Raw genomic sequence first — 26,233 nt, forward strand, 5'->3', positions numbered from 1 at the left:
GCCAGGGTTGCTATAACAGAATAATGTATGTTGGGTGGCTTAGACAATAGAAATTTATTTCCCCACATTCTTGCAGGCTGAAAGTTCAAGGTGTAGGTGTAGGCAGAGTTAGTTTCTCTCCGAACACTCCGTCTTTAGATTGTAGAAGCCTGTCCTCTTCTGGAGCCTTCATGGTCCTTCCTTGCGTGTGTCTATGTCTTAATCTCTTCTTATAAGGACATCAGGTATATTGGATTAAGCCTCAAGTCCATGATCTCATTTAACCTTATCTCTTTAAAGACTCTATGTTCAAATAGAGTCACATTGGAAAGTACTGGGGATTAGGATTTAAATATATGAATTTGGGTTGGAGAGAGTCACAATTCAGCCCATAACACATCCTAAAATTTTCGAGTCTTTCATCTAATGAAACAGTAAACATAGCTGCTTTACATTCTATGTCTAGTATTTTTGGCCTCTGGGCTACCTGTGGGTCTTTTTCCACTGTCTGCTGCTTCTCCCTTCTACTAGTCCTTGTTCGTGATGACTTGTCTCCTGTAGACCTGATCATCTTTGAATGTATGCTTGATTTGGCACTTGTGAAACATTCATTGAAATAATTCAAAGCCTAGGATTATATTATTTTCCACGAATAATATTTTACTTGCTTAAGCTGGGTGCCTGGGGTGGGGGTAGTGGAACCAGCAATTCAGGATCACCTTTATTGAAGTCTAGGCAATGGCAACCCACTCCAGTGCTCTTGCCTGGAAAATCCCATGGATGGAGGAGCCTTGTAGGCTGCAGTCCATGGGGTTGCTAGGAGTCGGACACGACTGAGCAACTTCACTTGCACTTTTCACTTTCATGCATTGGAGAAGAAAATGGCAACCCACTCCAGTATTCTTGCCTGGAGAATCCCAGGGACGGGGGAGCCTGGTGGGCTGCTGTCTGTGGGGTCGCACAGAGTCGGACATGACTGAAGCGACTTAGCAGCAGCAGCAGGGCTTCAGATCTCTGGGCCCCCATATGACTCCAAGTCAGGTGGCAATCTATGTGAGGGTTGGTTAATTTACTACCATGGTAACCTTTCAAAGTCCTCAACTCAAAGCATGGGGTAATACACAAGGGTTCACATGCTCAGTGGGCCCTCCAGCAGTTACAACTGCCTCTTCCAGGCCAGCAAACTTACACTTCCAGATAAGCACCCAGTCTCCGTTGTCTCTTCTAGATTTTCAAACATGTCCAGGGGAAAGGAAGCCCTGAAAATCACTTCCTTTTCTACACTTTCATCCTCTCCTGGACCTAGCCTAGCAGTTTGTCAGTATTTTAATCTTTTAAAGCTTAAAAAATTTATTTTGCCTAGTGTTTTTTTTTTTTTGGTGGAAATTTTGCTTTATTTCAGTTGCCAGCAACTAGGGTGGGGGTGTGGAGGTCGACTAGAGAATACCTTCAGGCTTCTCTGTCCATGGGATTCTCTAGGCAATAAAACTAGAGTCGGTTGCCATTTCCTTCTACAAGAGATCTTCCTGACCCAGAGGTCGAACCTATGTCTCTTAAGTCTCCTGCATTGGCAGGCGGGTTCTTTACCACTAGCATCACTTCTGTTTATATGCTGTTTTCTCATCTTCAGTCCTGTCTCTTCAAACATTTGTTCTAAAAGCTCTGTGTAGTAGATCTGCTACCAGGTCTTTCTCAGGGATAGTTTCTGTTGGTTTTCTTTCCTTTGATTGAGCCATATTTTCCTCTTTGTATGCCTTATGACTTGTTATTGTTGTCATTAAAAACTTGACACTGAAACTAATAATGTAATAACCCTGGAAATCACATTTCTCTCTTCTCCAGGGTTTGCTGTATTTTTGTTTTCTTTTACTCTAGGCTGTATCTGTACCAAGGATCAGCTTGAGGTGTAAATTCAAGGTATCTTCAGGTCTTCTCTGAGCTCTCCCCTCACCACCCCCACCATTCTGGCATGTGAAGTGACTAACTCCCCCCCACCCTCGTATGTGGGTGTTTTGATTGTCCTTTAGACTAAAATGAAGAGGGGGGAGGCGCCAGCTTTTTATATCCCTGAAAGTCCCTTCAGCTGGAGGGGAGAGGCTTGCAACAATGAGGGTAGGTGCAACAACGACTGCTATCTCTGTGTTTGCACCTCCTTGATCAGAAACAGCTGACTGACTACAATCAGAACATAGTCCCAGTGTTTAGGGGACAGGGTCTTTATTGCTCACTTTGGCTGCTGCAAGGTATGTGCAAGGTGTTCCAGGAACAACTGTACGCTTTAGGGCTGAGTTGGGTAGTCACTGCTCAATTAAGAACAAAAACCCCCAATTAATCTCCAATGTACCGTGTCTTCCCCGTATGTTGCAAGCCTTCAAAATAGTTACATCAGACCAATTCTACCAGTGTACTTGTTGAGATTACAGGCACAGATTCCTGGTGCTTCACACTCCGTCATCTTCCCAGAATCCTTTCTTACCTCCTTACTTTTCTGTGATGCTTATGTTAGTTTGGGTTCTCCAAGCAGTAGACCCCCACCCTCCCCACAGTAGGATTAAAATGCAAGAATTTTACTATGGAAACACCTTTAAAAAATGGGTAGGGGGCTGGGGGAGTCATCAAGCCTAAGTGAAGGAATACTGGGTTGAAGAATCATAGACTACCATGGAGTCTAAGTCAGCTGTCAGAGGAGTTCAACATCTTCCAGAAACAGGACTGTTTTAGAATCTCTGCTGAGCTTACTCATTGGCTTGGGAGCACTTAGAAAGCACAGCCTCAAGGCAAACATGGTGGCAGATTTCAGAGCAAAGCATCTTGGGTCAGTTATACCACCTGTAGTTAGAGATTTGCAAGTCATACTCTCATGGCCACCACAATTTCAATTTTGTGTTCAGAGCTCCTATCTAAGTTGATACTTAAAATTACTATAATAACAGCTTACATTTACTGAGCGCTAATTGATGCTCCACTTTTTTTTTTTTTACTTTGGCCACCTGATGACAAGAGCCAACTCACTGGAAAAGATCCTGATGCTGGCAAAGACTGAAGGCAAAAAGAGAAGGGGGTGGACAGGATGAGATGGTTAGATGGCATCACTGACTCAACGGACATGAATTTGACCAAACCCTGGGAGGTAGTCGAGGACAGAGGAGCCTGGCGTGCTGAAGTCCATGGGGTTGCAAAGAATAGGGCATGACTTAGCAGCTGAACAACAAAACATAAGGTATTCTTCTTAGTTCATCTTCGCAAGAAACTTGGGAAGTAGGTATTATTTACCTCTACTTTCATTGGCAGGACTAGAACTCAGGTTTTCTGACTGCAAATCACCTTTCCATCCTGGTGTCTCAAAATGATCTATGAAAACTGAATTTTATGCATAGGGTAAACAAGGCATTTGGTTGCACCACAGAATCACAAGGCTCTTCTTGTTTGGCTCCTTCTCCCCCAACCCCACATAAACATGTCTCTTCATCCTAAAAAAACCCTTCCTTCAAATTTGATATCTCTGGAGTGACCAGAACTCCCGGGCAGTCTTTTCATCCCAGTGTAATTGGCAATCAAATCCCTGTCACTCTCAAGAGCATCCATTTGGCTAACACATAAATTATATGGTCTAACATTACTAGCTTATCTTGCCCTTCCAGCGGCAGCCCTCGCTTCCGTCATCCCTCTTCCCAACGTAATAACACAGTCACTGAGCTTTTACTCTGTACCTTTGTAGATCTGTGGATGTATCAGGGAGAAAGTAAACACAAAATACAAACAAGAATCTCTGCCTTTCACTTTCTGGCAAAGAGAATATGCACTATTGATTAGCCTATGATGATAAGCACTATGGAGAATAGTCAAGCAGGGCAGGGAGGTCAGAAGATGTGGGCACAGAAGGGCTGCTATTTTAAACAGAGTGGTCAGGGAAGGCTTTCCTAACCTTTCCCTGAAACGACAGAGGGAGAAAGCCATTCAGTTCCTGGAGGAAACAGACTGCCTGTCAAGAAGGGAAAGTAAGTGTAAAAGTCTTGGGTTGGAATATGCTGGCACATTCAAGGAAAAGAACTGTGAGGCTGGTGTAAACCAGCAGGAAAGCAGTGGAGTGGGACACATTGTGGAGACTCCTGTAGGGTGTTGACTTTTGTTCAAAAGTGAGACTGGAAGCTTCTGAACGGTTTTGAGCAGAGAAGTGACCCAGAGTCTGACACGGTTTTTAAGAGGACTGGTTGGAGACAGGTGCGGCAGGAATTTGGTAGCAGGGAGCTCACCTAGCAGATACTACAATCCAAGTGAGAGACAAGAGTCCTGGACCCATGTGGACAGAGGTCGTGAGAAGTGGTCAGATGCTGGCTATATCAAAGGCAGAATCAACAGGATTTGCAGACTCATTGGATGTGGAGTGCTCTAAGAAGTGAGAAGTCAGGATAGACTGAGGATTTTGGCTGGAACCTGTAAGGATGGACTGTTACTGAGATGCGGAAAGTTGGGCATGCAACAGCCCTTGTCACCACTCACTTGCTGAGTCTGGGGACACCCTCACATTTCCACAAGCCTGCTCTCACCCTTCGTCTCCTTGCCGCTGAGCCCAAGGGACACTTTTCAGCCTCCCCCTTCTTGGACTGTTTGGTTTTGATGCCCACTGAACCACTTCTTGGTTCTCCATGATTCCATGATGCTCCCCTTCCTGGATTCCTCACATCTTTGTGCCTCCACTCTATTCTCCACAATCACAGCTTTCAACAGCCACCTGATGGGTGGTCAACAGCCCATTCTTTAGCTTCACATCTGCTTCTCACACCTTCCCTATGGATGCCCCAGACGCTGCAAACAGACCCCTCCCCTTTGTGCATCCTCTGTTCTAGCGAGTAGCTCTATCTTCATCACCATTCTACAATCACACCAGATTCTTCCCTCTTCCTCATTCCACATTCAGCTAGTCCCCTCAAACTGGCAACCCCATTTCTGATAACATCTCAAATTTGACCTTTTCCTACTGCCTTATCTATGGTCTCATCTTATCTGGGCTTCTACAACAATGTCCCCTTATTCTGTCCCAGAATAACTTAAAATGATAACTATTCTATTTAAAAATCATTCGTTGGAATTACCTGGCAGTCCAGTGGTTAGACTCCACATTTTCACTGCTGAGGGCTCAAGCCTGATCCCTGCTCAGGGAACCGAGATCCCACCAGCTACAGCCAGCCAGAAAGATAATATACAAATATCATCCAGATCCCTTATCACCAGCTTCTCAGCCCAGACAGAACGGCTGTACAGCTGGCTGCCCCAAGCCAGTAAGAGGTGCTAAACATCACTTGGATAGCTATTTATGCAAGCTGACGTTTTATCATTTATAGCTTTTAAAGACACCCAGCTAGACTGAAAGGATGTAAGCAGGCTGTCCAATATCTGAGGCACCATTCAGAGCAGGGAGAGGCAGAATTCCTAACAAATGCTCCTTCCCTAGCCAAAAAGCAGCCTACCAGCCTTAGTGTCAGTAGAGAACCTGAGAAATGAGCCTGTCATGAACTATACTTGCCTGTTTACCTCTGCCAGATGCTCAATTCCCATTCAGTGCCACTACCTTAATTTCTGTTAGCTCTCTATTTATTTCTAATTTCTGTTAGCTCTCTTATTTATTCTGTTAGCTCTCTATTTTCTGCCCCTGATCTGACTCAGTATTGCTCCCTTCTCAAACCCCTCACTGTGCCCTATGGATTTAACCACCACCTGCTTTTCTGAATGTTCTCTTAGCCTACCTCTCAGTAGACTTGTGCTGAGGACTGTTTCTCTTTGAGCTTTCAGTAGTGGCTTTCTTTTTCTAAACCCCGAGTGCTGTGATGACTGATGGTGGGCTAAGTCTATTACATCACTGCCATTTCTAAATTCAAACTTCCTCGAAGCCCATGCCTTCAAAATAAGCTCACTATCCAGCAGCACTCCCTGACATTCCAGGGCCTTCACCACACCTACTTCTATCAACACCTGAGGCAATTTCAACACTGAGGACCCCTTCGGACACCATGGTCTATTTTTGGCCCCTTTACCTCCAGTACTGTCTTCCACACACAAGATCATAACCTGAACTGTCACTACCAGTGCCCCAGGTCTCCAAGCTTGTTGGTTTAAGGCCGGCACCTCCTTCTTCCAGCTTTGTTAAATTAGTCCTTTTACTCCACCAGATCACTTAGGGACTGTGTCAACTCATAGACTCATTCCAATCACCAAAGAATGCTATGTGCTCTCATCGGCTTTCACTAATAAGGATTCACCTCCTGGATCTGGGGATGGGGGAAGTGGATGCTGGGGACAATAGCATCAGCTTTAAGCTTGCCTTCACTTAAAAAAATTTTTATTTGGCTGTGCTGGGTCTTTGTTGCTGCGTTGGCTTTTCTCTAGTTGCGGTGAGTGCGTGGGCGACTCATTGCGGTGGCTTACCCTGTTACAGAGCACAGGCTCCAGAGTGTTCAGGTGTACCTCATTTCAGCTTGTGAGCTTCCTAGTTGTAGTTGCCCTGCAGCATGTGGGATCCACCCAGAACAGAGAACGAACCCACTTCCTGCACTGGCAGGCAGATTCTTTACCACTGAGCCACCAGGGAAGCCCACTGGATTTGCTTTCAATACCTTTACTCTTTTCCCTTCTGTTGGATTCAGCTGGCCAAGCTCGGGTGAAACCCAACCCTCCACCTGCTGGCGGGTCTACTTCCTTGGTATACTTATTTTCCTCTTCTCCAAGACAACTATTTTACATCTTTTTCTCTCCTCTAACCTCCAATCTCTCATCTTTTCTAAAACCCAAAAATGTCATTAAAAAAAAATTGAATAGATGGATTGATATCATTCTCAATATCCATGAACATGTAAATTTTCATTTTGCTTTAACGTCTTTCAATAGTTTTGCTTCCTCCCAGATATTTGGAAAATGTTACTTAGTCCTACATACATTTCCTTGATACTACTATATTTCTTATTATATGAAATAAATTTTAGCTCTTTTACTAATAAATTATCCATTATTGACTACAAGCTTTTCTGGTTTGTTACCACTATCACCTATTCCTTAAGTATTACCTGACTTCCTAGGCCATTCAGTACAAGCTTCAACAGAAACCAAAAGTATCCTAACTTAATTTTAAAGAACAAAACAGACAATAAACTTGACTGACTTGGCACTCAGTTCCTTACCACCTTCTGTGCTCACTGTGCTCCAGCCACACAGGTCTTCAGGAACATGAGGTATTCAAACTGTTACAGCGAGAAAACCAGACTCATGGGTAAGCAACTAGGGTAGAGCTGTCAGAGGAAATTGCTGCAGCGGAGCACTGCTGCCACTGCCCCTCTCTAGTCCTTGTACGTAATGAATTCAGCATGATGTGCTGGGTGACATGAGAAAAATACACAGGAGAAAAACATTGTTGTTTGCAACACTGGCAGCAAGACTACATCACAAAAAGCTTTCCTCCTTGCCACGGTTTTCAAAATCACAGTCTTACATTATTGGATTATATAAGCAATGTTGAAATCATTTTCCGCAACATATATCCTAATGCATGCAACTGTTAAAAAAAACACTATATTTTACATACCACGAGCAGTGCTCAATTGTCCATATCATCCAAAGAGTTGGTCCCAAATTCAGAAAAGGCATTTCGAAGTGTTAACTGATACTAGCCCAGCTACTTGCCTGTTTTTTCCCCACTTTATTCGCCAGTCCCCTGAACTAAAACTACCACTGCAATGCAACTCTCTGTTCTGTAAATGCCAAGCCCATTCTGGACAGGCACACAGCACTTCACGACTTCCAGATATGCCACTCTAGCCAACTGTATATCCCCAAGGTCTCAAAAGCTGGCCAGAACGATCCAGAATGTCTCTGGACAGCAGTCATTAATTATTCCATAAAGGAAAGTAAGACACTAGAAAATATAGAACATGCTTAGGTTACAAGGGTGCTGAGAACAAAATGAATGTCACTGACCTCTATATTCTTTAAGCAGCCTTCCCACAAGCATTCCATCATTTGTGGTTACCATCTCTAGTACCCAAGTAAAGGAGCTGAGCTGTGTTTACTGAGTATAGCAGTCTCTGCGGCAGACATCTGCTAACTAAGGTGGGTGTCCTTCAATCTGCAGGCTGAAATAACGCACAGTCCTGTTAGTCTCCACTAGAACACTCCCTCTCTTTACCACTGCCTCCTAGTAAAAGGAACTCACTGAAAGTAAAATGGCCAGATTATCACAGCGAATTCTATTTTTCAGTACAGGTATGCTACTCAACAAACGATTACACATCTTAAGAACATTTCCTTGAGTAAATACCACTGAGTATCACCTATCTGCAGAGATTTAAGCTAATAACCAGTTAAGTACTTATAAACTAAAATGAAGCAAGGCAGAAATATACAACAAAGACAATTATTTAAGACCTTTATTAACAGGTGCTTGCAGTTTGTTGACTTTTTTTTTTTTGAAAAAATCAAGCTGTAAACTTTTATTACAAATTAAAAATGAGGTTCTTAAAAATCTCAACTTGACCAGATATGAAACAATTTAAAAACCTTTAAAGGTGTATTGAGAAAAAACAGGCTTTTTTTATTTTAAAAAACACGTTTGTCATTACCAAAAAGAGACGTCTTTAGGTAAAAATAATAAAAACCCCATGCTGCATAGATAATGCAGATAGTTCTAGTTATCTGGTCAACAGGCAAAAAGCAAGCACTTAAGGTCTTCAGCTCCAATCTTTTGTTCATTTCTTATTGCTGGAATTTCATATTCATTTCTTCTTGTTGGATGACTAAACTGTAAGAGAGAAAAAAAAGTTTTTTAATTACCTTCAGCAGTTCATAATCTTTTAGTATATCAAATTGCTCCAGATCAAATTAGCTAGGTAAGGAAGGTATTAACACATCTCATATTGGTTTACCTCTACAAAGCAGTTCATAACAGGAGTGGGCATTGCTATATAATAATGGTTACTCGTATGTTCTGAATGTCCTTTTGACACTCAAAATAGAGGGGGGAAGTCTCACTGGCTGAAAATGATAATTCTAGAGCCAAACAGAGACAAATACATGTCCCCTAGAATCAAGTGAAAAGGGAATTCTCTTAATTTTAGAATTGATGATGTAATGCCAAAGTCACCACTTTCCTCAAACAGACCATACTGGTCACCATCACCTACGTTTTTAATCCGAGTAGCTATCCCATTTATTTTTGAAAATGAAGAATATCACAACGTAATTACTTGTTAGGGTAAGGTCAGCAAGACTTTCCTCAGCTCACTGGTGTTTGTGTGTGCACTCAGTCATGTCCGACTCTTAACGACCCCCATGGACTACAGCCCACCAAGCTCCTCAGTCTAGAATTTTCCAGGCAAGAATACTGGAGTGGGTTGCCATTTCCTTCTCCAACTTACTGGTAAAATCATCCAAGAAAGTTAACAAAAGGCCCTAATACTCGAGATACAATGTAAAGCTAGGCTGAAGTATGGCTCTGATATAGTCCATTAACAAAATGACATTCAAGTCATGCTAAGATTAGTGTGGGTGGAAGACACTGTAAGTTTAAGTGGCTTACCTTACCTGATGAACTGGGTTTTCCTCTCTTTCACTAATGGACATCACTCATGACTGCCCAGAGGTCAGAAGGCCATCGAGGCTTACTTACCCGGATGATGGTAGAGATGGTAAGCCGGCATTTACTCAGCCCCGCCCTGCTCAGCCTCGGGAGCGGACGAATTCTCAGCTGGTGGATCGGCTGCTTTTGTCTCTTTGCCATCTTGTGGTTTAGGGTTTTCTGGGCGTCTGCGTCGGTAATTGAAGTTGCGGCGGTACCGACGTTGAGGTGGCTGCTGACCTTGGGTCTCATCTCCTTGATTTTCCTTATCTTCTTCATTGCCGTCCTCTCTGGGCTGTCTTTGGCGAGGAGGGCCCCTGGAACGAACATTGTGCAAACTTGCAATGATAAAACCTTCTTTCTTTAATCAAATCACCAGGTTAACACATCTGCCCTGTTTATCAAGTAGTGTGAAGGCAATTTATCAAAACTGAAAGAGTAAACTTGGCTTTTACTTCACAAGTTGAGTACGATGACTTGGTAAAAGGATTTGGAAATGTAAACTAAGATGACCATTTAAAACTGCTTTTAATAGTCTCATATTACCCAATATATCCATATATAAACCCAATATATTCAGAGATAGTAAGTGAAGGATGGGGAGCCTCGAGTGTTGCAGTCCATGAGGCCACAAAGACTTGGACATGACTTAGTGATTGAACAACAACACATTCACAATACTCAAAATACCCACAGTATAGCCTATTCCAAAGTTAGCCATGAAAGGACTAAAGCTGTACAACACCATCAATACCCTGATGCTATTTAAAAACATGGGTATTAAAGTAACCAGGTTTGGAAACAAGTGCTAACCTTTATAAATGAACATTTGTTAAAAAAAGCAGAAATCAAAACCAGAGAAAAGGTATTATCTTCATATAAATCAAAGTACACAGCAACCATTAGTTTGGGAAAGGCAAATCAAAACCACTTCATACACACCAGGAGAGCCATAATCCCAAGGCTGAAAACAATCATATTGGGGAAGGTGTGGAGAAACCTCTCAATGCATTGCTGGCTGGTGTGACTATAAAAATGGTGCAGCAGCTTTGGAAAACAGCTTGGCGACTAAATGACCTAGCAGTTCTACTTCTAGATCTGTATCCAAAACAATATCCATTATGCATTATTTTAACATTCACAACAAGATGTGAAAATAACCCAAATGCCCATCAACCAAGTTAACGAAGAACAAAATGTGTTATCCATACAATGGAACCTGATTTGGTCATAAAAAGGAATCAAGTACTAATGATAAAGGCATGAATGACTAAAATACACAAGGTGAAAGCCAGACACAAAAATGTCCAAACTAGGCAAATACAGAGATAAGAAAGCAGATTAGTGGTAGCCAGAGGCTGGGGTAGAGGGGAATGGAGAGTGACTGTTAATGAATACAGGGCCTTTTTTTTCTTTTTTTTTGGGGGGGGATGATGAAAATGTCTGGAATTAGCCATTGGTTGGATAACTTTGTGAATACACTAAAAACCACCGAGTCCACACACTTTAAACACCAAGATTATTAGCACGCCTTTTATACCTGTATAGGTCATCCCAGCTCTAACTTCCTATTTAAGATTCCATTTTTCACTTCGAGCCCCTCCAATCTTCCACCGACCCCTCCCAACCACCACCCCCGCCACCTCTTCCCCTGAGATGGTTTTCCCACATTTTTGGGAACTCCTGACCAGTCTTTGGCAAAACTGCCCTGGCCCTCCCCTGTAGCCTTCCAGTGGTGGTTGCCCCACCCCTTATCACTGTGGCTTCTAAGTGAATTCTAAACCCCACCTTTCAAATCTTAATGTCATGTTCCATTTTACTACCCTTTTCCTATTATAATTATCACAACAGTTCCACATTAACATGGGCTTTTAGATTCTTTACCTCCCATCCAATTCTTGTTTGCTACCTAGGTTCTCTCAGCTTCAAGCTTTCCACTCTCTGGTCACCCTTTACTGATTTTCCTGGTGTATTCCAGGAGTCTTGTTCTCCTACTCTTATTTCCACTAGGACCTATAATCCAACAATCCTGTCACTCATTCTGTCCCTTAACTCTTCCTTAATCCTTTTCTCTCCAAGTATAAGGTCTACCATTAATGATCATCACCAAACCCAAACCCAGTATCTTTGAGTAGACAAACGCTGAAGAAATCTAACTCTGCTTAATCTGAGGCTGCTGCTCAAAATGGCTGGAAAAACACAAGCATGTTTGGTGGACCCACTTTAAATTTGTGATCACTGTTATTTGATTTCCCCTGTTTCTCTTCTAGGGATAATTTCACATATTTGTCCCAAACCTCTCACCCCTCTCCTTTTGACTTTACCAACACACTGGTGCCCATAAACTCTGGCTTTTTACACATGCAACATCCATGGTTCCCAGCAAAAGACCAACCCATTACATGGACCAAACCCAATCCTAACTGAAGATAGCTGTAGCAGATAATTCCTTGACAATTATCCTTTTTTTAAATTGCATTTTTCAGCCTACAAATAAGCTCTTATTTCTCAAACCAAAAAAATCCTTTCTTAATGATTCCTTTCCCTTTACTGCCACCTCATCTGTCTTCCTTTCAGCAAAACTCCTGGTATACTGATCTCAGATTTCTCACAATTTGCTCTTGGATCTGCATCAATCATTTCACCCCCTGGACTGTAAGTAGCATGTGTCATTTACTACTCAAACAAAAAATTCCTGACTAGTTTGGAAAGCCCTGCATTCATCGATAGATTAATAAATATATTCAAATGAGACCATTAAGTCTAACTTAAACCAAAAGGCAAACAGTAAAACTGAAGCACTCAACAAAAATTCATGTGCTGTTTTTAAACACACCAAGGATACTGCCCTTGGGATTTAAAGGGTCAGAGCATGAAAGCCTACTTTAGACCGTTTATCACTATCACAGATTAACATTTATCACTATTTAAGAGCTGATACTGTGATTGTTTGCAGTATTTCAACGAAGTATCTATGTCTAGGTTTAGAATAGTATGCTACCTGTTAGTTTTAGGGATCACATCTGGAGACTCGATATTCTAAGACCTTTTACTACATATATGCATTAAACCTGTCTGGCCTGTGAAGCTCTACCCTAATTCCTCTAATAATTAAACACTTTCCGTTAAAAAGGTATGCTTACCTTTACTTTTCTCCCTCCCAATGAATCACGTCTTAAAGTTATAATACAATGCAGTTTAAACTACTATTCTCTTACCTGTTAAAGGACAGAAATGGGAAATTCCATACCCTCATTAGAGTAAAACAACAACAAAACCAACTGCAAAAAGTAGACCACATCTATAAAGCTGTTTTTAATCAGTGCCAGCAAAGATGTAAAGAACACATTCTCAAAGATAACTGACTTCAGGTTCACCTTTTAGGCATCTGATGAAAGAAAATGTGAAGTGTTAACAGACAAATGACTGAAAAAGCCTGCAGAAGAAGCATGCTGCTGCTGAGTCATAATACATGCTTGAAAAAATTTTTACATGCAAATCATACCTGCGGAATCGTGGTCTATAACCCCGATACATATTCTGTCTCACTGGTCTACCTTGTTCTCCTGCACCCTGGTTGTCAGCACCCTGAAAAGGCAATGGAAATCAAGCCAAATTTTACTCAATTTACATTAGCGTAAAAACCCAACCAGACAAAACTCTGAATACAGCAGCAGTTAAGAGAAAATAAAATCACGTTTACCTCCATCACTTCTCCCTGCACAGGAGGGTTGGAGTACTGTGGTCGACGCCCATAGGGTCTCCGCATGTAGTAAGGTGGGAACCTCCGCCTGCGGTAGGGCCGGCGCTGTTGGGCCTGGCCTTCGGGAGCGCTCTCCGATCCCTCATTCTTTTCCCCACTCTCACTATTCTGGTAATTCTGCTGGTAATTGCGTGGAGGACCCCTGCGACGTGGATAGCGTCTATAATGGTTACGGTCTGCTGCATATTTACTGCCTTGCACTGGAACTCCACCAGGGCCTGTAACATTTGCTGCCTCCGCACCCTACAAAAGCCATCATATAGTGATAGTGACAACGGAATTAAGTACACTCAACAAAACTTACACAAAAAATACAAAAGGGTCTCTGTGGCCAGGGGTGCATAGAAATGATTAAACACTAGTTCCTCACTGTTCTGAAGAGGTAGCCCTCTAACTGCAGCCAGCACATTAGGGTTGGTGCACCTGTGTTCAAGTGGTCACCTGACCCATCCATCCACCTCAGAGCCACCATCCTAATGGATGAGATCTCCAAAATATTTCCATACTGAAGTCAAACCTTTACACAAAAAGCATCCTCACCTTTTCTCCTTCAACAACATCAAACTCCACAGTCTCTCCATCTCCTACACTGCGAAGGTACTTCCTGGGGTTATTCTTCTTTATGGCAGTCTAGTAATATCACATTCCAAAAATAGATTAATAGGGGAGAATAATGTGCTTTTTCATTTAAAATGTACCAGAGTCAATATTAACTTGGATATATACACATAAAATTAGCTTTAAATAAGACCAAACCATCAATAAATTTAGGAAAACAAGGACCGGTGCTACCCCCAACCTCAACCAAAATACTCCAATCTTACAAGGCCCCAGCCTTTTATCACTATTTTCCAAACTAAAACAAGTAATTTAACACGCAAGACAAACACAACTATAAACATATATTTTAAAATGCTTTTTGCAAAAGCATTATATGTAGCTTTGAACAAAATGAGGATATCCACCTATACCCAAAGACTGCACTTAATAGTAGAAGCTGGCCCCACGCAGGGCCAGTTTAGATGACAGGCGAGTTTAGTTTTGCATGCTGCAAAGTTGACCAAACCAACTTTGTTCCTGTGTTACCATATCAAACTCTGTTACAAATGTCAACCAAAATCCCTTCCAACCTGATTGTGGGAATACTTCGATGGAAATGCAATTCCCATGAATTAACTAGGCCACTTTTAATATTCTGTTGGTTATTTCCTCCCCAGAATACATTAAATCTCTCATTGTTACTCATTCTCCAGACTAGTAAAACAAAACTAAAGGGGAAGAATAATATCTCACATTTGTAATACTTTCATAAAGTACTTTCATGCATTACCCACTCAATTGCATTATGAAGATGATGTGAGGCACCATTATTCATTCCTCTTTTAAGGTAATAAAACAGGCTTTAAAAGTCGGGTGACTTGCCCAAGGTCGCACAGTAAGTGGCAAAGTATGGGCTTTTCTAAATCCAGGTCTCGGGACTCCAAATCCCATGTTCATTCTACTATATCACAGTGGTATCCATTACGGGATCACCCATGCATTTCTATTCCAGAGGAGGCAGGACAACCAACAAATCTGAAGCCAATTAAGCTAAAGTTGCCCAGAACTGCAGTCTCCTTGTACCACCACCAAGACCTGAGCAGCCAAAGTCCTAAGAAACAACTAAATGTTGAAACCACCTCCAAAATAAAGAGGAAAGCATATTGGTGACAACTTGTGGGTTGGTACAAGTGGGTGACATGTGTTCAGCCAAATAATTGATCTCATCTGTCATCTAAACTGTCACAAAGTTTTCATACCTTTCATGTAACTCTCAATTATCTGCAGTCATAGAGGATAGAGAACTATGGGTTAATTAAAACCCCAAACTTTTATTCTGGTCAGTATCAATTCTCTCCTGCACATCCCCAGACCCTTCACTGTTGCCTACAGGCAGCAAGACTGGCAAGCCTTGCTGTCTGTCTCTTGTTCCCAAGTCTGCAAATTCCTTCGAATATGCAGAAGGAAGTAAGAAACAGATTAAGTATTGGTATTCAATTTTATAAAACAAACATTTGTTTTAATACAATATTTTGCCTGAGCAGTTCTGTATTTGTTTAGAAAACAGGGTTTTGGATGTACCTAGAAACTGATCTGGTTTCGCCCTCAATTGCCACTGAGTGGTCTACAGGTCAATGTAGAGAGCTACACAACACCAACTTAAGGCAGTCTTTCCAAGGAGTATGCTGCCAGCAAGCTCACACCTGCCTGAATAAGGCACGAGGGTGGAGACTGACTTTGTCTTTTGATGTCTACATTACAGTACAGTGGTTATAAAGTTCTTAACGAGTGATTTTCAATAGAAGTCAATAATATTTCAATAGTCTTAGTAAAAAAACAAACCAACCCCCCCTGCCCCAGAATTCATAGAAGTACACATTCCTAAACATTTTTCCTACCCATTGCATTCCTATGAAGAAAATTAAGTCCAATGAAGCCTATGATATACTTAAGGTTCAAATATTAGTGTTCATTTGGCAGCAGCTTAAACAATAAACTTCATGTTTAAAGTTCCCCAAAATACTTTCCTTAAATAGAACTTGTGGAGGAAAGGTTGGCAGGTGGCACCTATCCTGTCAGTCTTTTCCTCTCAAACACTGAGGCTAATCTAAAAACTACTTAATAAGTAATTACCAACCTTGCCATCATACCACCCTTTCACTTAACCTTAAACTAGCAAGGATTTCTAAATGTCCCAAGCTGGTAAAAATTCTCCAAACATAAAAACACATCTTACCCATTCAAAGCACTTTAGAATAAACAGAAGGATCTATGCTACAATGTCCAGTTTTTCAACATTTGTCTCAAATCAATGTATTTTGCAGCTTTGGCCTATTTCCCCCATCATTACTGTCATCTGTCAGAGGTAACTAACAGCATTTGAGAACATGTTGTCAAACTTTGTGTTATGGACAGCAACAGTATAGTTCAAATTTAGATTAATGGAGGTTTTCAGTTTGTCTGAAATAAGGCTTGAAAATTTAGTGTAAGGAATCAAGCAGATTCAACATTTTAAAAAGCTACAGCTATTAACAAAACAAAATACCAACATGAAAGGCCTATTTTAATTAAGTGAACTGCCAACACAATGTTTTAATGTACACATTTAAGCTGTACTACCCCTCTTCCTGTGGGAACTAAATGGTTTGGTAAGTGAACTTAATAAACCTTTTTTACAAGGAAAAATAGTTAGAAGACATACACCCTTTTCTTCTCACAAGCGTTGAGCCAGAAGTGTAAATAGCTACAGGAGCACTCACCTGGTGTACAAATACATCTTCCTTGGTGTCATTCCTACAAGACAGAACCAAGTAGAACAAGTTAGAAAACTGAACATTACATTTCATGTTGCCAAAGATTAAGAATACGCTTGATCCTTTGTGCCTTCCCCTCCCCTTTTTAGAGACTTTCCTGGCTGCCAACCAGCCATTAGGAAGGAAATTAAGAATCGAAACAAAAACACAACCAGTAAGTCACAATGGTTTTACTAACAACTGTCTCACCACCTACCTTAGAAGGATTAAAAAAGGAAAAAGACAAATAAAAGTGTGACCTACAAAGCCATTAAGAGGATAGAAGTGACTAGCAACATATATTGTCACTTCTCATCCTACTAAACATTAAATGTATTCCAGCACAAGCCATTCGTACCTCTAAGAGCATCGTTACTAACTTAAATAGAAGAGACCATGAACATCCTCTCACCAATTACTAGCTTCCTTCCTACTTCATCTTCACCATTCCCAATTCTCAACTTTCATTGAGGGTCATAAGGATGACCTCAGAATGTACAATACCAGGAGTGAGCCCTAGATATAAACTATAGACTTTGAGCAATAATGGTGTCAAATGTAGATTTATCAATTTTAACAAATGTTATCACTTGGTATAGAATAGGAGAGGTGGTCACGGATACAATCTGTAGGCGTGGGGTACATGGGAACTCGGTATTTTCTGTTCAACTTTGCTATGAACAGAAACTGCTCTTAAAAATAATGATTAAAATAAAGTGACCAATTACAATGAAGTACAAACACGAACACTACCATTATTGACATCATTCACATGGCAAGCATTGCTTGTGTCAGAGAACCAAGGAAGTGAAGTTTTGACGCAACTTTTCACTTGCACACAACCCTCTTTTACTTCATTTTAAGACATCCTTTTTACACCAATCTTTGTTGTTGTTTAGTTGTCTCTTTTGTGACCCCATAGACTGCAGCCCACCAGGCTCCTCTCTCCGTGGGATTTCCCAGGCAAGAATACTGGAGTGGGTTGCCACGTCGTTCTCCAGGGGATCTTCCCAACCCAGGGACTGAACCTAGGTCTCCTGCACCGCAGGCAGATTCTTTACCACAGAACTACCTGGGAAACCCACACCAATCTTTACTCTGTTGTTAAGCAAAAATGGTTGAAATATTGCTTCAGGGCTTCACAAGTAAGTGTTAAAGGAAGCAACATTTGCCCTGAGTCTTAGATGAGTTCACTGGAAAATGAGGAAGATGTTCCCAGTGGAGAGGTCATGGACATGAGTAAAAACCAACAACTAGCAAATTCAAGTTGGCTGAAGAATGTGACCCAGCTTTTGCGGCTGTGTGGGTGAGAGAGTAGATTTGAGATACCATTCTTAACTTAATAGGGGAAAAACTGTGAATGAATGGATGTCAGAAGTGAGGGGGCAGTGGTGAATGATTTGACTCTCTAGAGATTGGGAATTAATGTGATGATACTATTAGTAAAAAGAACCACTGGAGGAGCAACATTTCTAGACCTTTACTGACTCACCCCACCCTGTTGTCAGTAGGTCAGAGTTGAGAAAGGACTCAATATTCTAGTGTTTATGCACCCAAGAATCCATATAGCTTGGGATTATCATAACAAGAAGATATTTATGGAAACAGGATTAACTTCAAATCTTCACACACACACACTGCCCCCCACCCAAGGCAGGGTGAGTGAAAACTGACCTTATCAACTAGTTGAGTATTGTTGTTTAGTCACTAAGTCGTGTCTGACTCTGCAACCTCATGGACTGTAGCCTGCCAGGCTCCTCTGTCCACGGGATTTCCCAAGCAAGAGAACTGGAGTGGGTTGTCATTTCCTTCTCCAGGGGATCTTCCCAACCCAGGGATCAAATGAGAGTCTCCTGCAATGGCAGGTAGATTCTTTACCACTGAGTCATCAGGGAAGCCCCATTGAGTATTAGGAACACTTAGGAATTAACAGCTGGTTGGAGTATCCATCTGTCAAATAGACCCACATACATCACACAACTCCATAGCCACTAGTTTTCAAATGCAACACAACTGAATTTCAAGCTCTAAGGTTGTTCCAAAGACAGGGGGACATTACTTTCATTAATGGGAGTAAAGGATATAAGACTTGCTAGATGACCAAGGTAAAGGATATTTGGTACTGGACTTCCATGTAAGTAAATTACTTGAGTTTTGGGAAAAAAAATACTTTATGGTTTTAATATGCATTAAAATTTCCTTAAAAAGGGGGGGGTAACTTTCAAGAGAGGAATTTTTCATTACTAACAATAATGCTGCCCATGTATCTGGGTAGCCAATATATCATTTTTTCTAATGTAGCTGCAAACAGGCATTTACAGACCGAAAATACACACCACAATAAAAAGAAAAGCAGTTGTCTATTAATTTTACTTTAGGGCTGTAAAAGGAATATTTTAAAAATTCACCAAATACTTCTCCAGTCAGTTGGTCTAGTTCAACTTGTTATACAGGGGAAAAGCTTAGATACGTAACAGCTTATACTATGAGGGTTTAAGTGCCAGATACTTTGCCAAGCATTTTACCAAACCAATCCTCACAATGCCAAGGTGGGTGCTTTTATTTATATTAACCACCCATCCTACAAATTAGGAAAATGAAGTATGTGGTCATCTGCATACAGTGGTAGAATCCGACTCTACAGGCCCTGGTCTTTATCTATCATGTTGAGAACTCAAAAAGGACCAGTTCGGAAATCTTTACATATTTCTGCTTTAGAGGTAGATTACAGCATGTGGTTTCTCTAATTTTGGGAGAGGACAGTAATAAATAACTGGACCAGGGTTCTGCTACATATTGCCCCCTCACCACCCTCAACACATGGAAAATGCAAACACCATTCTTTGCTCACAAGCCACATAAAACCAGTTCTGTTCTGTGTGGGTATGTTGATTCCCAATTACTGCCACTTTTAACTTTTTCCCAAAGTCTATTCTTTCATATTATTCCACCTTATTAGTTCTTCCTCTGATCTACCATAAGCCACAGGACTGACAATGAAAGAACAGCAAACCCAAAGGCCTCATTCAATTCTTTAATAACCTTGGGTATTTACTTGTGCTAGCTAACTGGGCATTGTGCTATGCACCGGAAATAAAAATAAGACATGGTCTACTCTCAACAATTTCTGTCTAGAAGGCTGCCACCATTCCAGTCTAATACAGCAGCTGAATCACCAAACACAGCTGCATATTACAGTATGTTAAGGCATATCAATCAAAGGAGGAGGCGAGAGTGGCAAGATGGGATATAGAACACAATGGTTAAGAGCTCCTTACCGAAATCACTGGAGCCAAGGTTGGAATCCTGGCTATTCCCATTATTAACTACATAATCTTGGGCAAGCTGCCTTATTTGTGAAGTGAAATATCTAAGTTTGTTTCCTAGTGGCCTTAAAAAAAAGTAAAGACAAGTAAAATGAATTTCATCATTTCAATATTTTGGTCAACATTAACTGTTGGAAGTATTTCACATTCAGTTTCTCAAACCTTCAACAGCCGCACGTATCCACTGCCGTACTGGACAGCATAGAGTCACAGTGTCCCAACAGTGTCGTCCCACGTGTCACACACTCATCCCTCCGTTCCCCAGTCACGGAGAGTGTGTACTGTATTCTACTCTACTCCTCGGTGTTCACAGAACACTATTCGCTACTGAAAAAAATTTTAAATGGAAACACAGCTTTCTCACCTATCTAAAAGTACTGATATAATTTTGTTCTTATTCAGCATATAACACAGTAGTGACGTCAAGGAAAAAGAAATCACACAGATAGCAAGAGACTGAAGAAAAGGGGATGCCATTTTAAGTTAAGAGAATGCCAAAGAAAAAGGAAGTCCTGCAGGGATCTAAAGAAAATGAAAGTCTCTTCAAAATCCCTAACGTAGCACAATGAAGGTAAAAAAGCATGTAGCCAACTTTCCAAATTTTAGGAAACATTCTTTTTACTAGGTGCCAATCCACAGTATTGCCCGAAAGGAGACATACCATATGTAAGCATATCTACCCACAACTGTCAATAAATGCTCTTACGCCATTATCTGAAGGCCACCACACCAAGCCATTAATAATTTAACATGCCCAAGAGCATAAATTAATTTATAATCCTATAGCTATAAACACAAAAGTTTCAACTCTCAACAACTTGGTGAAATGACTTCTGGCCAACTCACGATCAGTGCCTAACAACCAGCACATGAATCAATCCTCAAGCGCTCTACATACAAGCCACTGTGGTCTTAAGAACCACAGGTCTGTTTTTGAAAAGACTGCCAATGACACATGAGACTTGGGGGACCACTCAAATGTCTTTTAACGCCTCCAGCCCCCTTAGCACACCATCAAATCTTCAAGTTTCCTCTAGTGCCACAGCATTTACTCATTTATGTTACAGACTACTTATGATTTCTTGGCTCTTCCCATGTGATTCAGCTATGATCAGTTTGACTTCTATAGCCTAAGAGGCTTGGCAATCATCTTTCTACAGGTCTACAAACTTTTAAAGTTAACAGGCTTTGTGGGACTTCCCTGGTGGTCCAGTGGCCGAGACTACACACTCCCAATGCAAGGGGGCGTGGGTTCAGTTCCTGGTCAAGGAACTAGATTTCCACATGAAAACTAAGACCCAGTACAACCAAGTCAATACTTGAAACAAAACGGGCTTTGTAGGGTTACAGACTGCTGTATATTTTCCTCTTTTTTAAACATTTAAAAGGCAAAACTGGTTCCTGATTCACAGATCATATAAAAACAGAATGAGTTTAAAGATAAAGCCTAGTACTCTCTCCTGTAATTCCTTAATTGCCTCCCAATATTAGGTAGACAATCTGCACACTAAACTAGAACTATATTATGGCAATCCCTAGCTACATGAAACAGGCAATGAGAAGTAGAAAGCTTTTCAAATCTGGGGAACCAGCAGCATACAGGAGCCCTAGTGACAGGCTAGATACCATTTAAGAACCTTTCAAATGGCAAAGAATACCACTCCCCCCGCCCCACCACCCCAATCTGTAACCATATGGAAACAACCAAATTGAAGACTTGGCAGACAGCATAACAGCAGTTAGGGCACACAAACTCCAGTGTGAGAAAATAAGTTCAAATTCCAGCTCTGCTCCTTACTATCCACACCTCTTGGAGCAAGTTTACTCAACCTCTCTGTGCCATGGAACGGTACCTATACCTGAAATGTCGAGGATTAAATCCATTAGTTGACTTTAAGCATTTACTATAGTTCCTGGCATAAAGATTTGATAAACATTAGCTACTCTTACCACCACTGTAATGAAGAATCAGTTATATACACATGAAATCCCCAATAGGGAGGCCCCCTAAAGGGAGACCAAACCGGAGAGCCATGATATAGCATCTTTCTAGGGAGGGACAGCTGAGCCTTTCCTAGACCCTGGGTAATAAGTAACAAACACAAATGCATATTAGGAGAGGCCAGACAGGAGAGAACTAAGCCTGAAAGATGTGGTGAAAGGGAACACACGCCCTGATTACAGGTGGCAGCACCCATACGAGCCGATTTTCACTTACATGGAACTAAAGGCCCCCGAACTAAAACAACAGCTCTTAAAAAACTCACAGATTAGGCACATTACCAGTTTGTGATCTCTTCTGTATTTGATTCTCTTTGCTCCAAATTTCTTGGCCAAATTTCTTTAGTATTTTAACTACTCTGGATAACAGAAAAATATTTCTATTCTGGTCACTGAAAGATGCATGTCCAACTGGAAAATAAATTGTTACTGATCCATGTCAATCTTTCTTAAATTTGGTGAACATGGATTAATCCTCAACACCTGGAAGCAAAAGAGGAAACAGTTTCTAGATTGAAAATCAGAGGATCAAACCCTGAAACCACTGACCCCATGCCATCCTTCTAATGCTATCTCCAACAGTCTTGAGTGAAGTTTTTCATTATAAAATGAAAAATAATTCTGGGGGTTAATAAACCCCTCTAGTCACATAATCCAATTATCTTTCACAGTCACAGAACACAAAGGAATAATAATGAATTCCTAGACTACATAGCCTAAAAAAACAAAGCCAAAAAATTTGCTGTGTTAAAATCAACATAGTCTTATTTATTTGGCACCTTTCATACAATACAATCCTTAAAAAAATAATTCTAACAAGGCTTTAACAATTATCACAAGCAAAAAATTTATAATGAAAATACATTCCTTTAAAGGGAACTTTTACATTAAAAATATATTTTTAACAAATTGTAAAAACTTAAAGAACCTAAAATACATAATTCATAGAATTCCAAGGTTAAAATTAGAGCTGTACTAATCATCCCATACACTGCATCCTCAAAAACAGCACACATCACACACACACTCTCTCTCTCTCTCTCAGGAAAGCCAGGTGCCTACAGCCCTGAACCACTTGCTATACATTTTCCCTTAAGCAAGGTAAACCTCTCCTGGACTTAACTTCTGTTAGGTTTTACAGTGTCTTGTTCAAAAGTCTCTGAATCATTGAGATGACCAGTTTAGAAATGTGAAGCACATTTATTTGAACCAGTTAGTTAGTTTGACAAAACACTGTGGTTAAGACAATCCAAACAAAGGATCATTAAAAGCCAACTTACATTTAACTTGCCCTATCTGATGATCAAAAGAGTTGATTACAAGTTAGATGGATAAAGGAATGGTATCTCACTGAATAAAAACTTAGAACACGAAGAACTGCTTTTATCTTGGATTATCAATTGTTCACTTACAAATATAATCTAGATCCATTTAACAAATGCAGCAAAACAGAAGGCACATATATGCTACAATCTTTAAAACACACACACAAATTACTTAAAAGGCTGCAAATTATAGATCACTCCTAACAGGCACACCTGTGATAGCCTATCACCACACTGGGTCAAAGGTCAAAAGCAGTGTTTCTCAAGCTAAGGCTCGCAAGCTATAATCACCTGGAATTCTCCTTAAAAAATGTACCCCAGACCTAATGAATCTAAGCTGAGAAGAAAGAACTCAGGAATGTGCACTTTTACCCCTTTCAAGGTAAGCACACAAATTCGAAAGGCTCTGGTTTAAGGGTGAGGCCAGTAAGGAGGATCAGAGTAAGACTGAAATACTAACTGAAATGCTAACAAATTCGGAGATCACCTAAAAAGTGGTCAATCCAACATTGGCATCAAAGCAGTCCCTTCCTTCCTCGCTAGTAACCCATTATCAAAAAACTGATGAAAAAATATGGCCTTGGCCTGTCTCAAGGCAGCGTAAGAACAGATGGAAAATTTCTAAAAGATTTTGGAAGAAACAAAACGTTTCCCTTCAACTGCAAACGTGGAAAACAGACCAACAAATTTACAATCTCTTTTGCTCTCTGAGGGTTTGAGTAACTAATGGGTTTTCGCCAGCCAATTCTGTGTCTAGGGCTTGATCTTGCCCACTTGGTTTCCCTCAGTAGTGTCCTTTTCAGAAACATTTGGTATTACTTCTTACTCTTGAAGTTCTTTCAAACATCCAGTGTAACAGGGGTGTAAGAAAGAAAACGCTAAGATGACCGCATCATACCTGCAAGGCCAACACTGCTGTTAGCATGCACAGTGCTCTACACCCTGTAACTGCACTACCAGCCTGGGCAGCCATCTTGGAAAAGATGCCCGGCTGACAGGGACCACGAAGAGCACTGTAGGTGAACTGCCATCACCATCACTACTGCTACAAACAAACCAAAGGATTAATCCTAAAGATGCAGTTTGCAGCTCTGCCTTCAAATACAAAGAATAATGTTATCGTGGACTAACTAAGGTCACTATAAGCTACAACCAAAGCTTTAACAGGTACGATTTGGGGGGACAAGGAAATAGGAGGAATAAGGCAGTAAGACCTTAGTCAAAATGACATACTTGCATTGTCAAATCACACTACCTCCAAAGGTTAACAAGTTGTAAATAACCTACATAATAATCAGCGGCTCACATTTTAAAATATCAATTTCAGTAACATAGAAAAGGATGACGGATAAAAACGCGAGTGGTCTAAGCCTAACAGAACCACACCAGATCTTAGCTTTCTCAGTTCGCCCTAACTGGTAAGAGATGGCTCACTCATTCTGCTTGCCTTTTAAATCGCTTTGTACCTTTCAAGTTAGCTAGAGATCAACCTTTAGCTATAAAACAAAGACAATCTCTAGGTCTCCTAATCCTTTCGGTCACCAAGGAAAACAAAACCCCACTAGCACTACAGGGGTGGCAACCTACACCCCAACAACCCCAAGTTCGTAAAGCCTACAGATGGAGGAGAGCAATGCAAGAGGCAGGACAGGGCTTCAGCGGCGGTCACCTCACCTGTTGATGAAACCATATCCGTTTCTTACATTGAACCATTTTACTGTTCCCAAAACCTTCGTTGCTGAAGGAGAGAGGAAAAAAAACCCACAATTACTAGACGTCCTTTTTTAAAACCGCCACGCTTCAGCATCCGGTGGCTCACGCATTCCCTGGCAGCGGCTCGCGGCCACCTGACAGCCTTTTTCCCCAGGGCCCGCCAGCCATCCGCGCGGTCCACGTGGGTGAACCCACCGCAGCAGAGGCCCCCGGGCAGGCGCGGGCCCGAGCTGGGTGTGCGCGGGGACCGCGGGCGGCGGCGAGCACGTGAGAAGGGGGAAGCCGCCCGGCCCACTCCGGCCTGCGTAGGCGGCGCGCCGCGCCCTCAGGGTACACGCGGAAGGGAGCGGGTGGGGGACGGAACAACGGCGTGCGGGCCCGGGCGCACGCGGCCGGCGGGCACGGAGGGGAGGGACCCTGCCGCACACGCGGTCGGCGGCGCGCGGCCGCACAGGGGGAGGGGCGCGCGGCCGTGCGGGGTCCGCAGGGGGCGCGGGAGGCGGTGCGCGCGCGCGCGCTTGCCGGGCACGCGGACCGGGCGGGCCAGCGTCCGCGAGGGCGCGAGTGGGGGGGCCTGGGGGAGGGGCGGCCGCGCGCCGCCGAGTCGGTCCCCGCCGGCTCGCCCCGCTTCGGGTAACGGTTCCGCCGCCAGACTCCCCTCCTTGCCCCACCCCCGTCCACGTCCGGTCCTCACCGATGACCTTCTTGTCCCCGCCGGCAGGCGCCGCCGATGTGAGGCCGCCCGGGCCGCCGCTCCCTGCGCCGCTGCCCGTCGTGCCGGGCTTGGTGTCGGCAGCGCTGAGGGCGGGGGCGGCGGGGGGGGCGGCGGGCGGCTGCTGGGTCTCGGCCTCGCTGCTCATAGTTGCGGTGATGGTGACTGGGGCCGGCTGCGGCAGCTGCGGCTCCTCCCGGGGTGTGATGGTAACTAGGCCGGCGGCGGCGGTGGGGCTGCTCAGGGCTCTCTGGGGTCCGCTCTCCGCTCCCGCTACCGATCGAACTAGCGAGAATGGCGGGACGGGCGGGATAAGCCCTGCGCCCGACCCGCCCTAAGCATCGTTCACTCGTCAGTAGTGTTGTCAATCTCACCACCTGACCACAACTCCTAGTTTCTATTGGCTAATACTCTTTCACTCCTCCACTCTCATTGGCCTTTAGGCGGCTAATTCGGCCGACCTACAACCGTTCCTGCCTCT

General features: G+C 42.4%; 1 protein-coding gene across 4 annotated transcripts; it reads right to left on the bottom strand.

Annotated features, from left to right (window-relative positions):
- Positions 1-8,375: 8,375 nt before the first annotated feature.
- On the bottom strand, positions 8,376-26,039 carry YBX1 (Y-box binding protein 1). 4 transcript variants are annotated; one of them, XR_014054393.1, is made up of 8 exons: positions 25,735-26,039; positions 25,002-25,065; positions 16,643-16,676; positions 13,884-13,973; positions 13,284-13,586; positions 13,073-13,168; positions 9,632-9,897; positions 8,376-8,764 (listed from the first exon to the last, which is right to left on the bottom strand). XR_014054393.1 is itself a non-coding variant. In XM_081492313.1 (8 exons), exons 1-7 carry the CDS (start codon positions 25,898-25,900, stop codon positions 9,663-9,665), a joined length of 975 nt encoding a protein of 324 aa, XP_081348439.1. In that variant the 5' UTR covers positions 25,901-26,039; the 3' UTR covers positions 8,376-8,764; positions 9,632-9,662. The 4 variants fall into 4 exon arrangements, 3 of the variants coding, with proteins under 3 accessions (XP_081348439.1, XP_081348438.1, XP_081348440.1); XM_081492313.1 differs by having other exon boundaries at positions 13,086-13,168; XM_081492312.1 differs by having other exon boundaries at positions 9,632-9,918; positions 13,086-13,168.
- Positions 26,040-26,233: the final 194 nt, after the last annotated feature.

Source organism: Giraffa tippelskirchi, chromosome 5, assembly GCF_054371585.1.
Source record: "Giraffa tippelskirchi isolate mGirTip1 chromosome 5, T2T-mGirTip1v1.2.pri, whole genome shotgun sequence".
Taxonomy (NCBI): Eukaryota; Metazoa; Chordata; class Mammalia; order Artiodactyla; family Giraffidae; genus Giraffa; species Giraffa tippelskirchi.

Bases quoted from the DNA above. Each gene is read 5' to 3' on its own strand.
- YBX1 (XM_081492312.1), bottom strand. From the start codon at position 25,900: ATGAGCAGCGAGGCCGAGACCCAGCAGCCGCCCGCCGCCCCCCCCGCC. The intron at 16,677-25,001 runs GTGAGGTGACCG...TCTGTCTTGTAG, and splicing joins GGATATGGTTTCATCAACAG to GAATGACACCAAGGAAGATG. The intron at 9,919-13,085 runs GTATGATTTGCA...TATCATTGCAAG, and splicing joins TATAGACCACGATTCCGCAG to TTTGCACAATGTTCGTTCCA.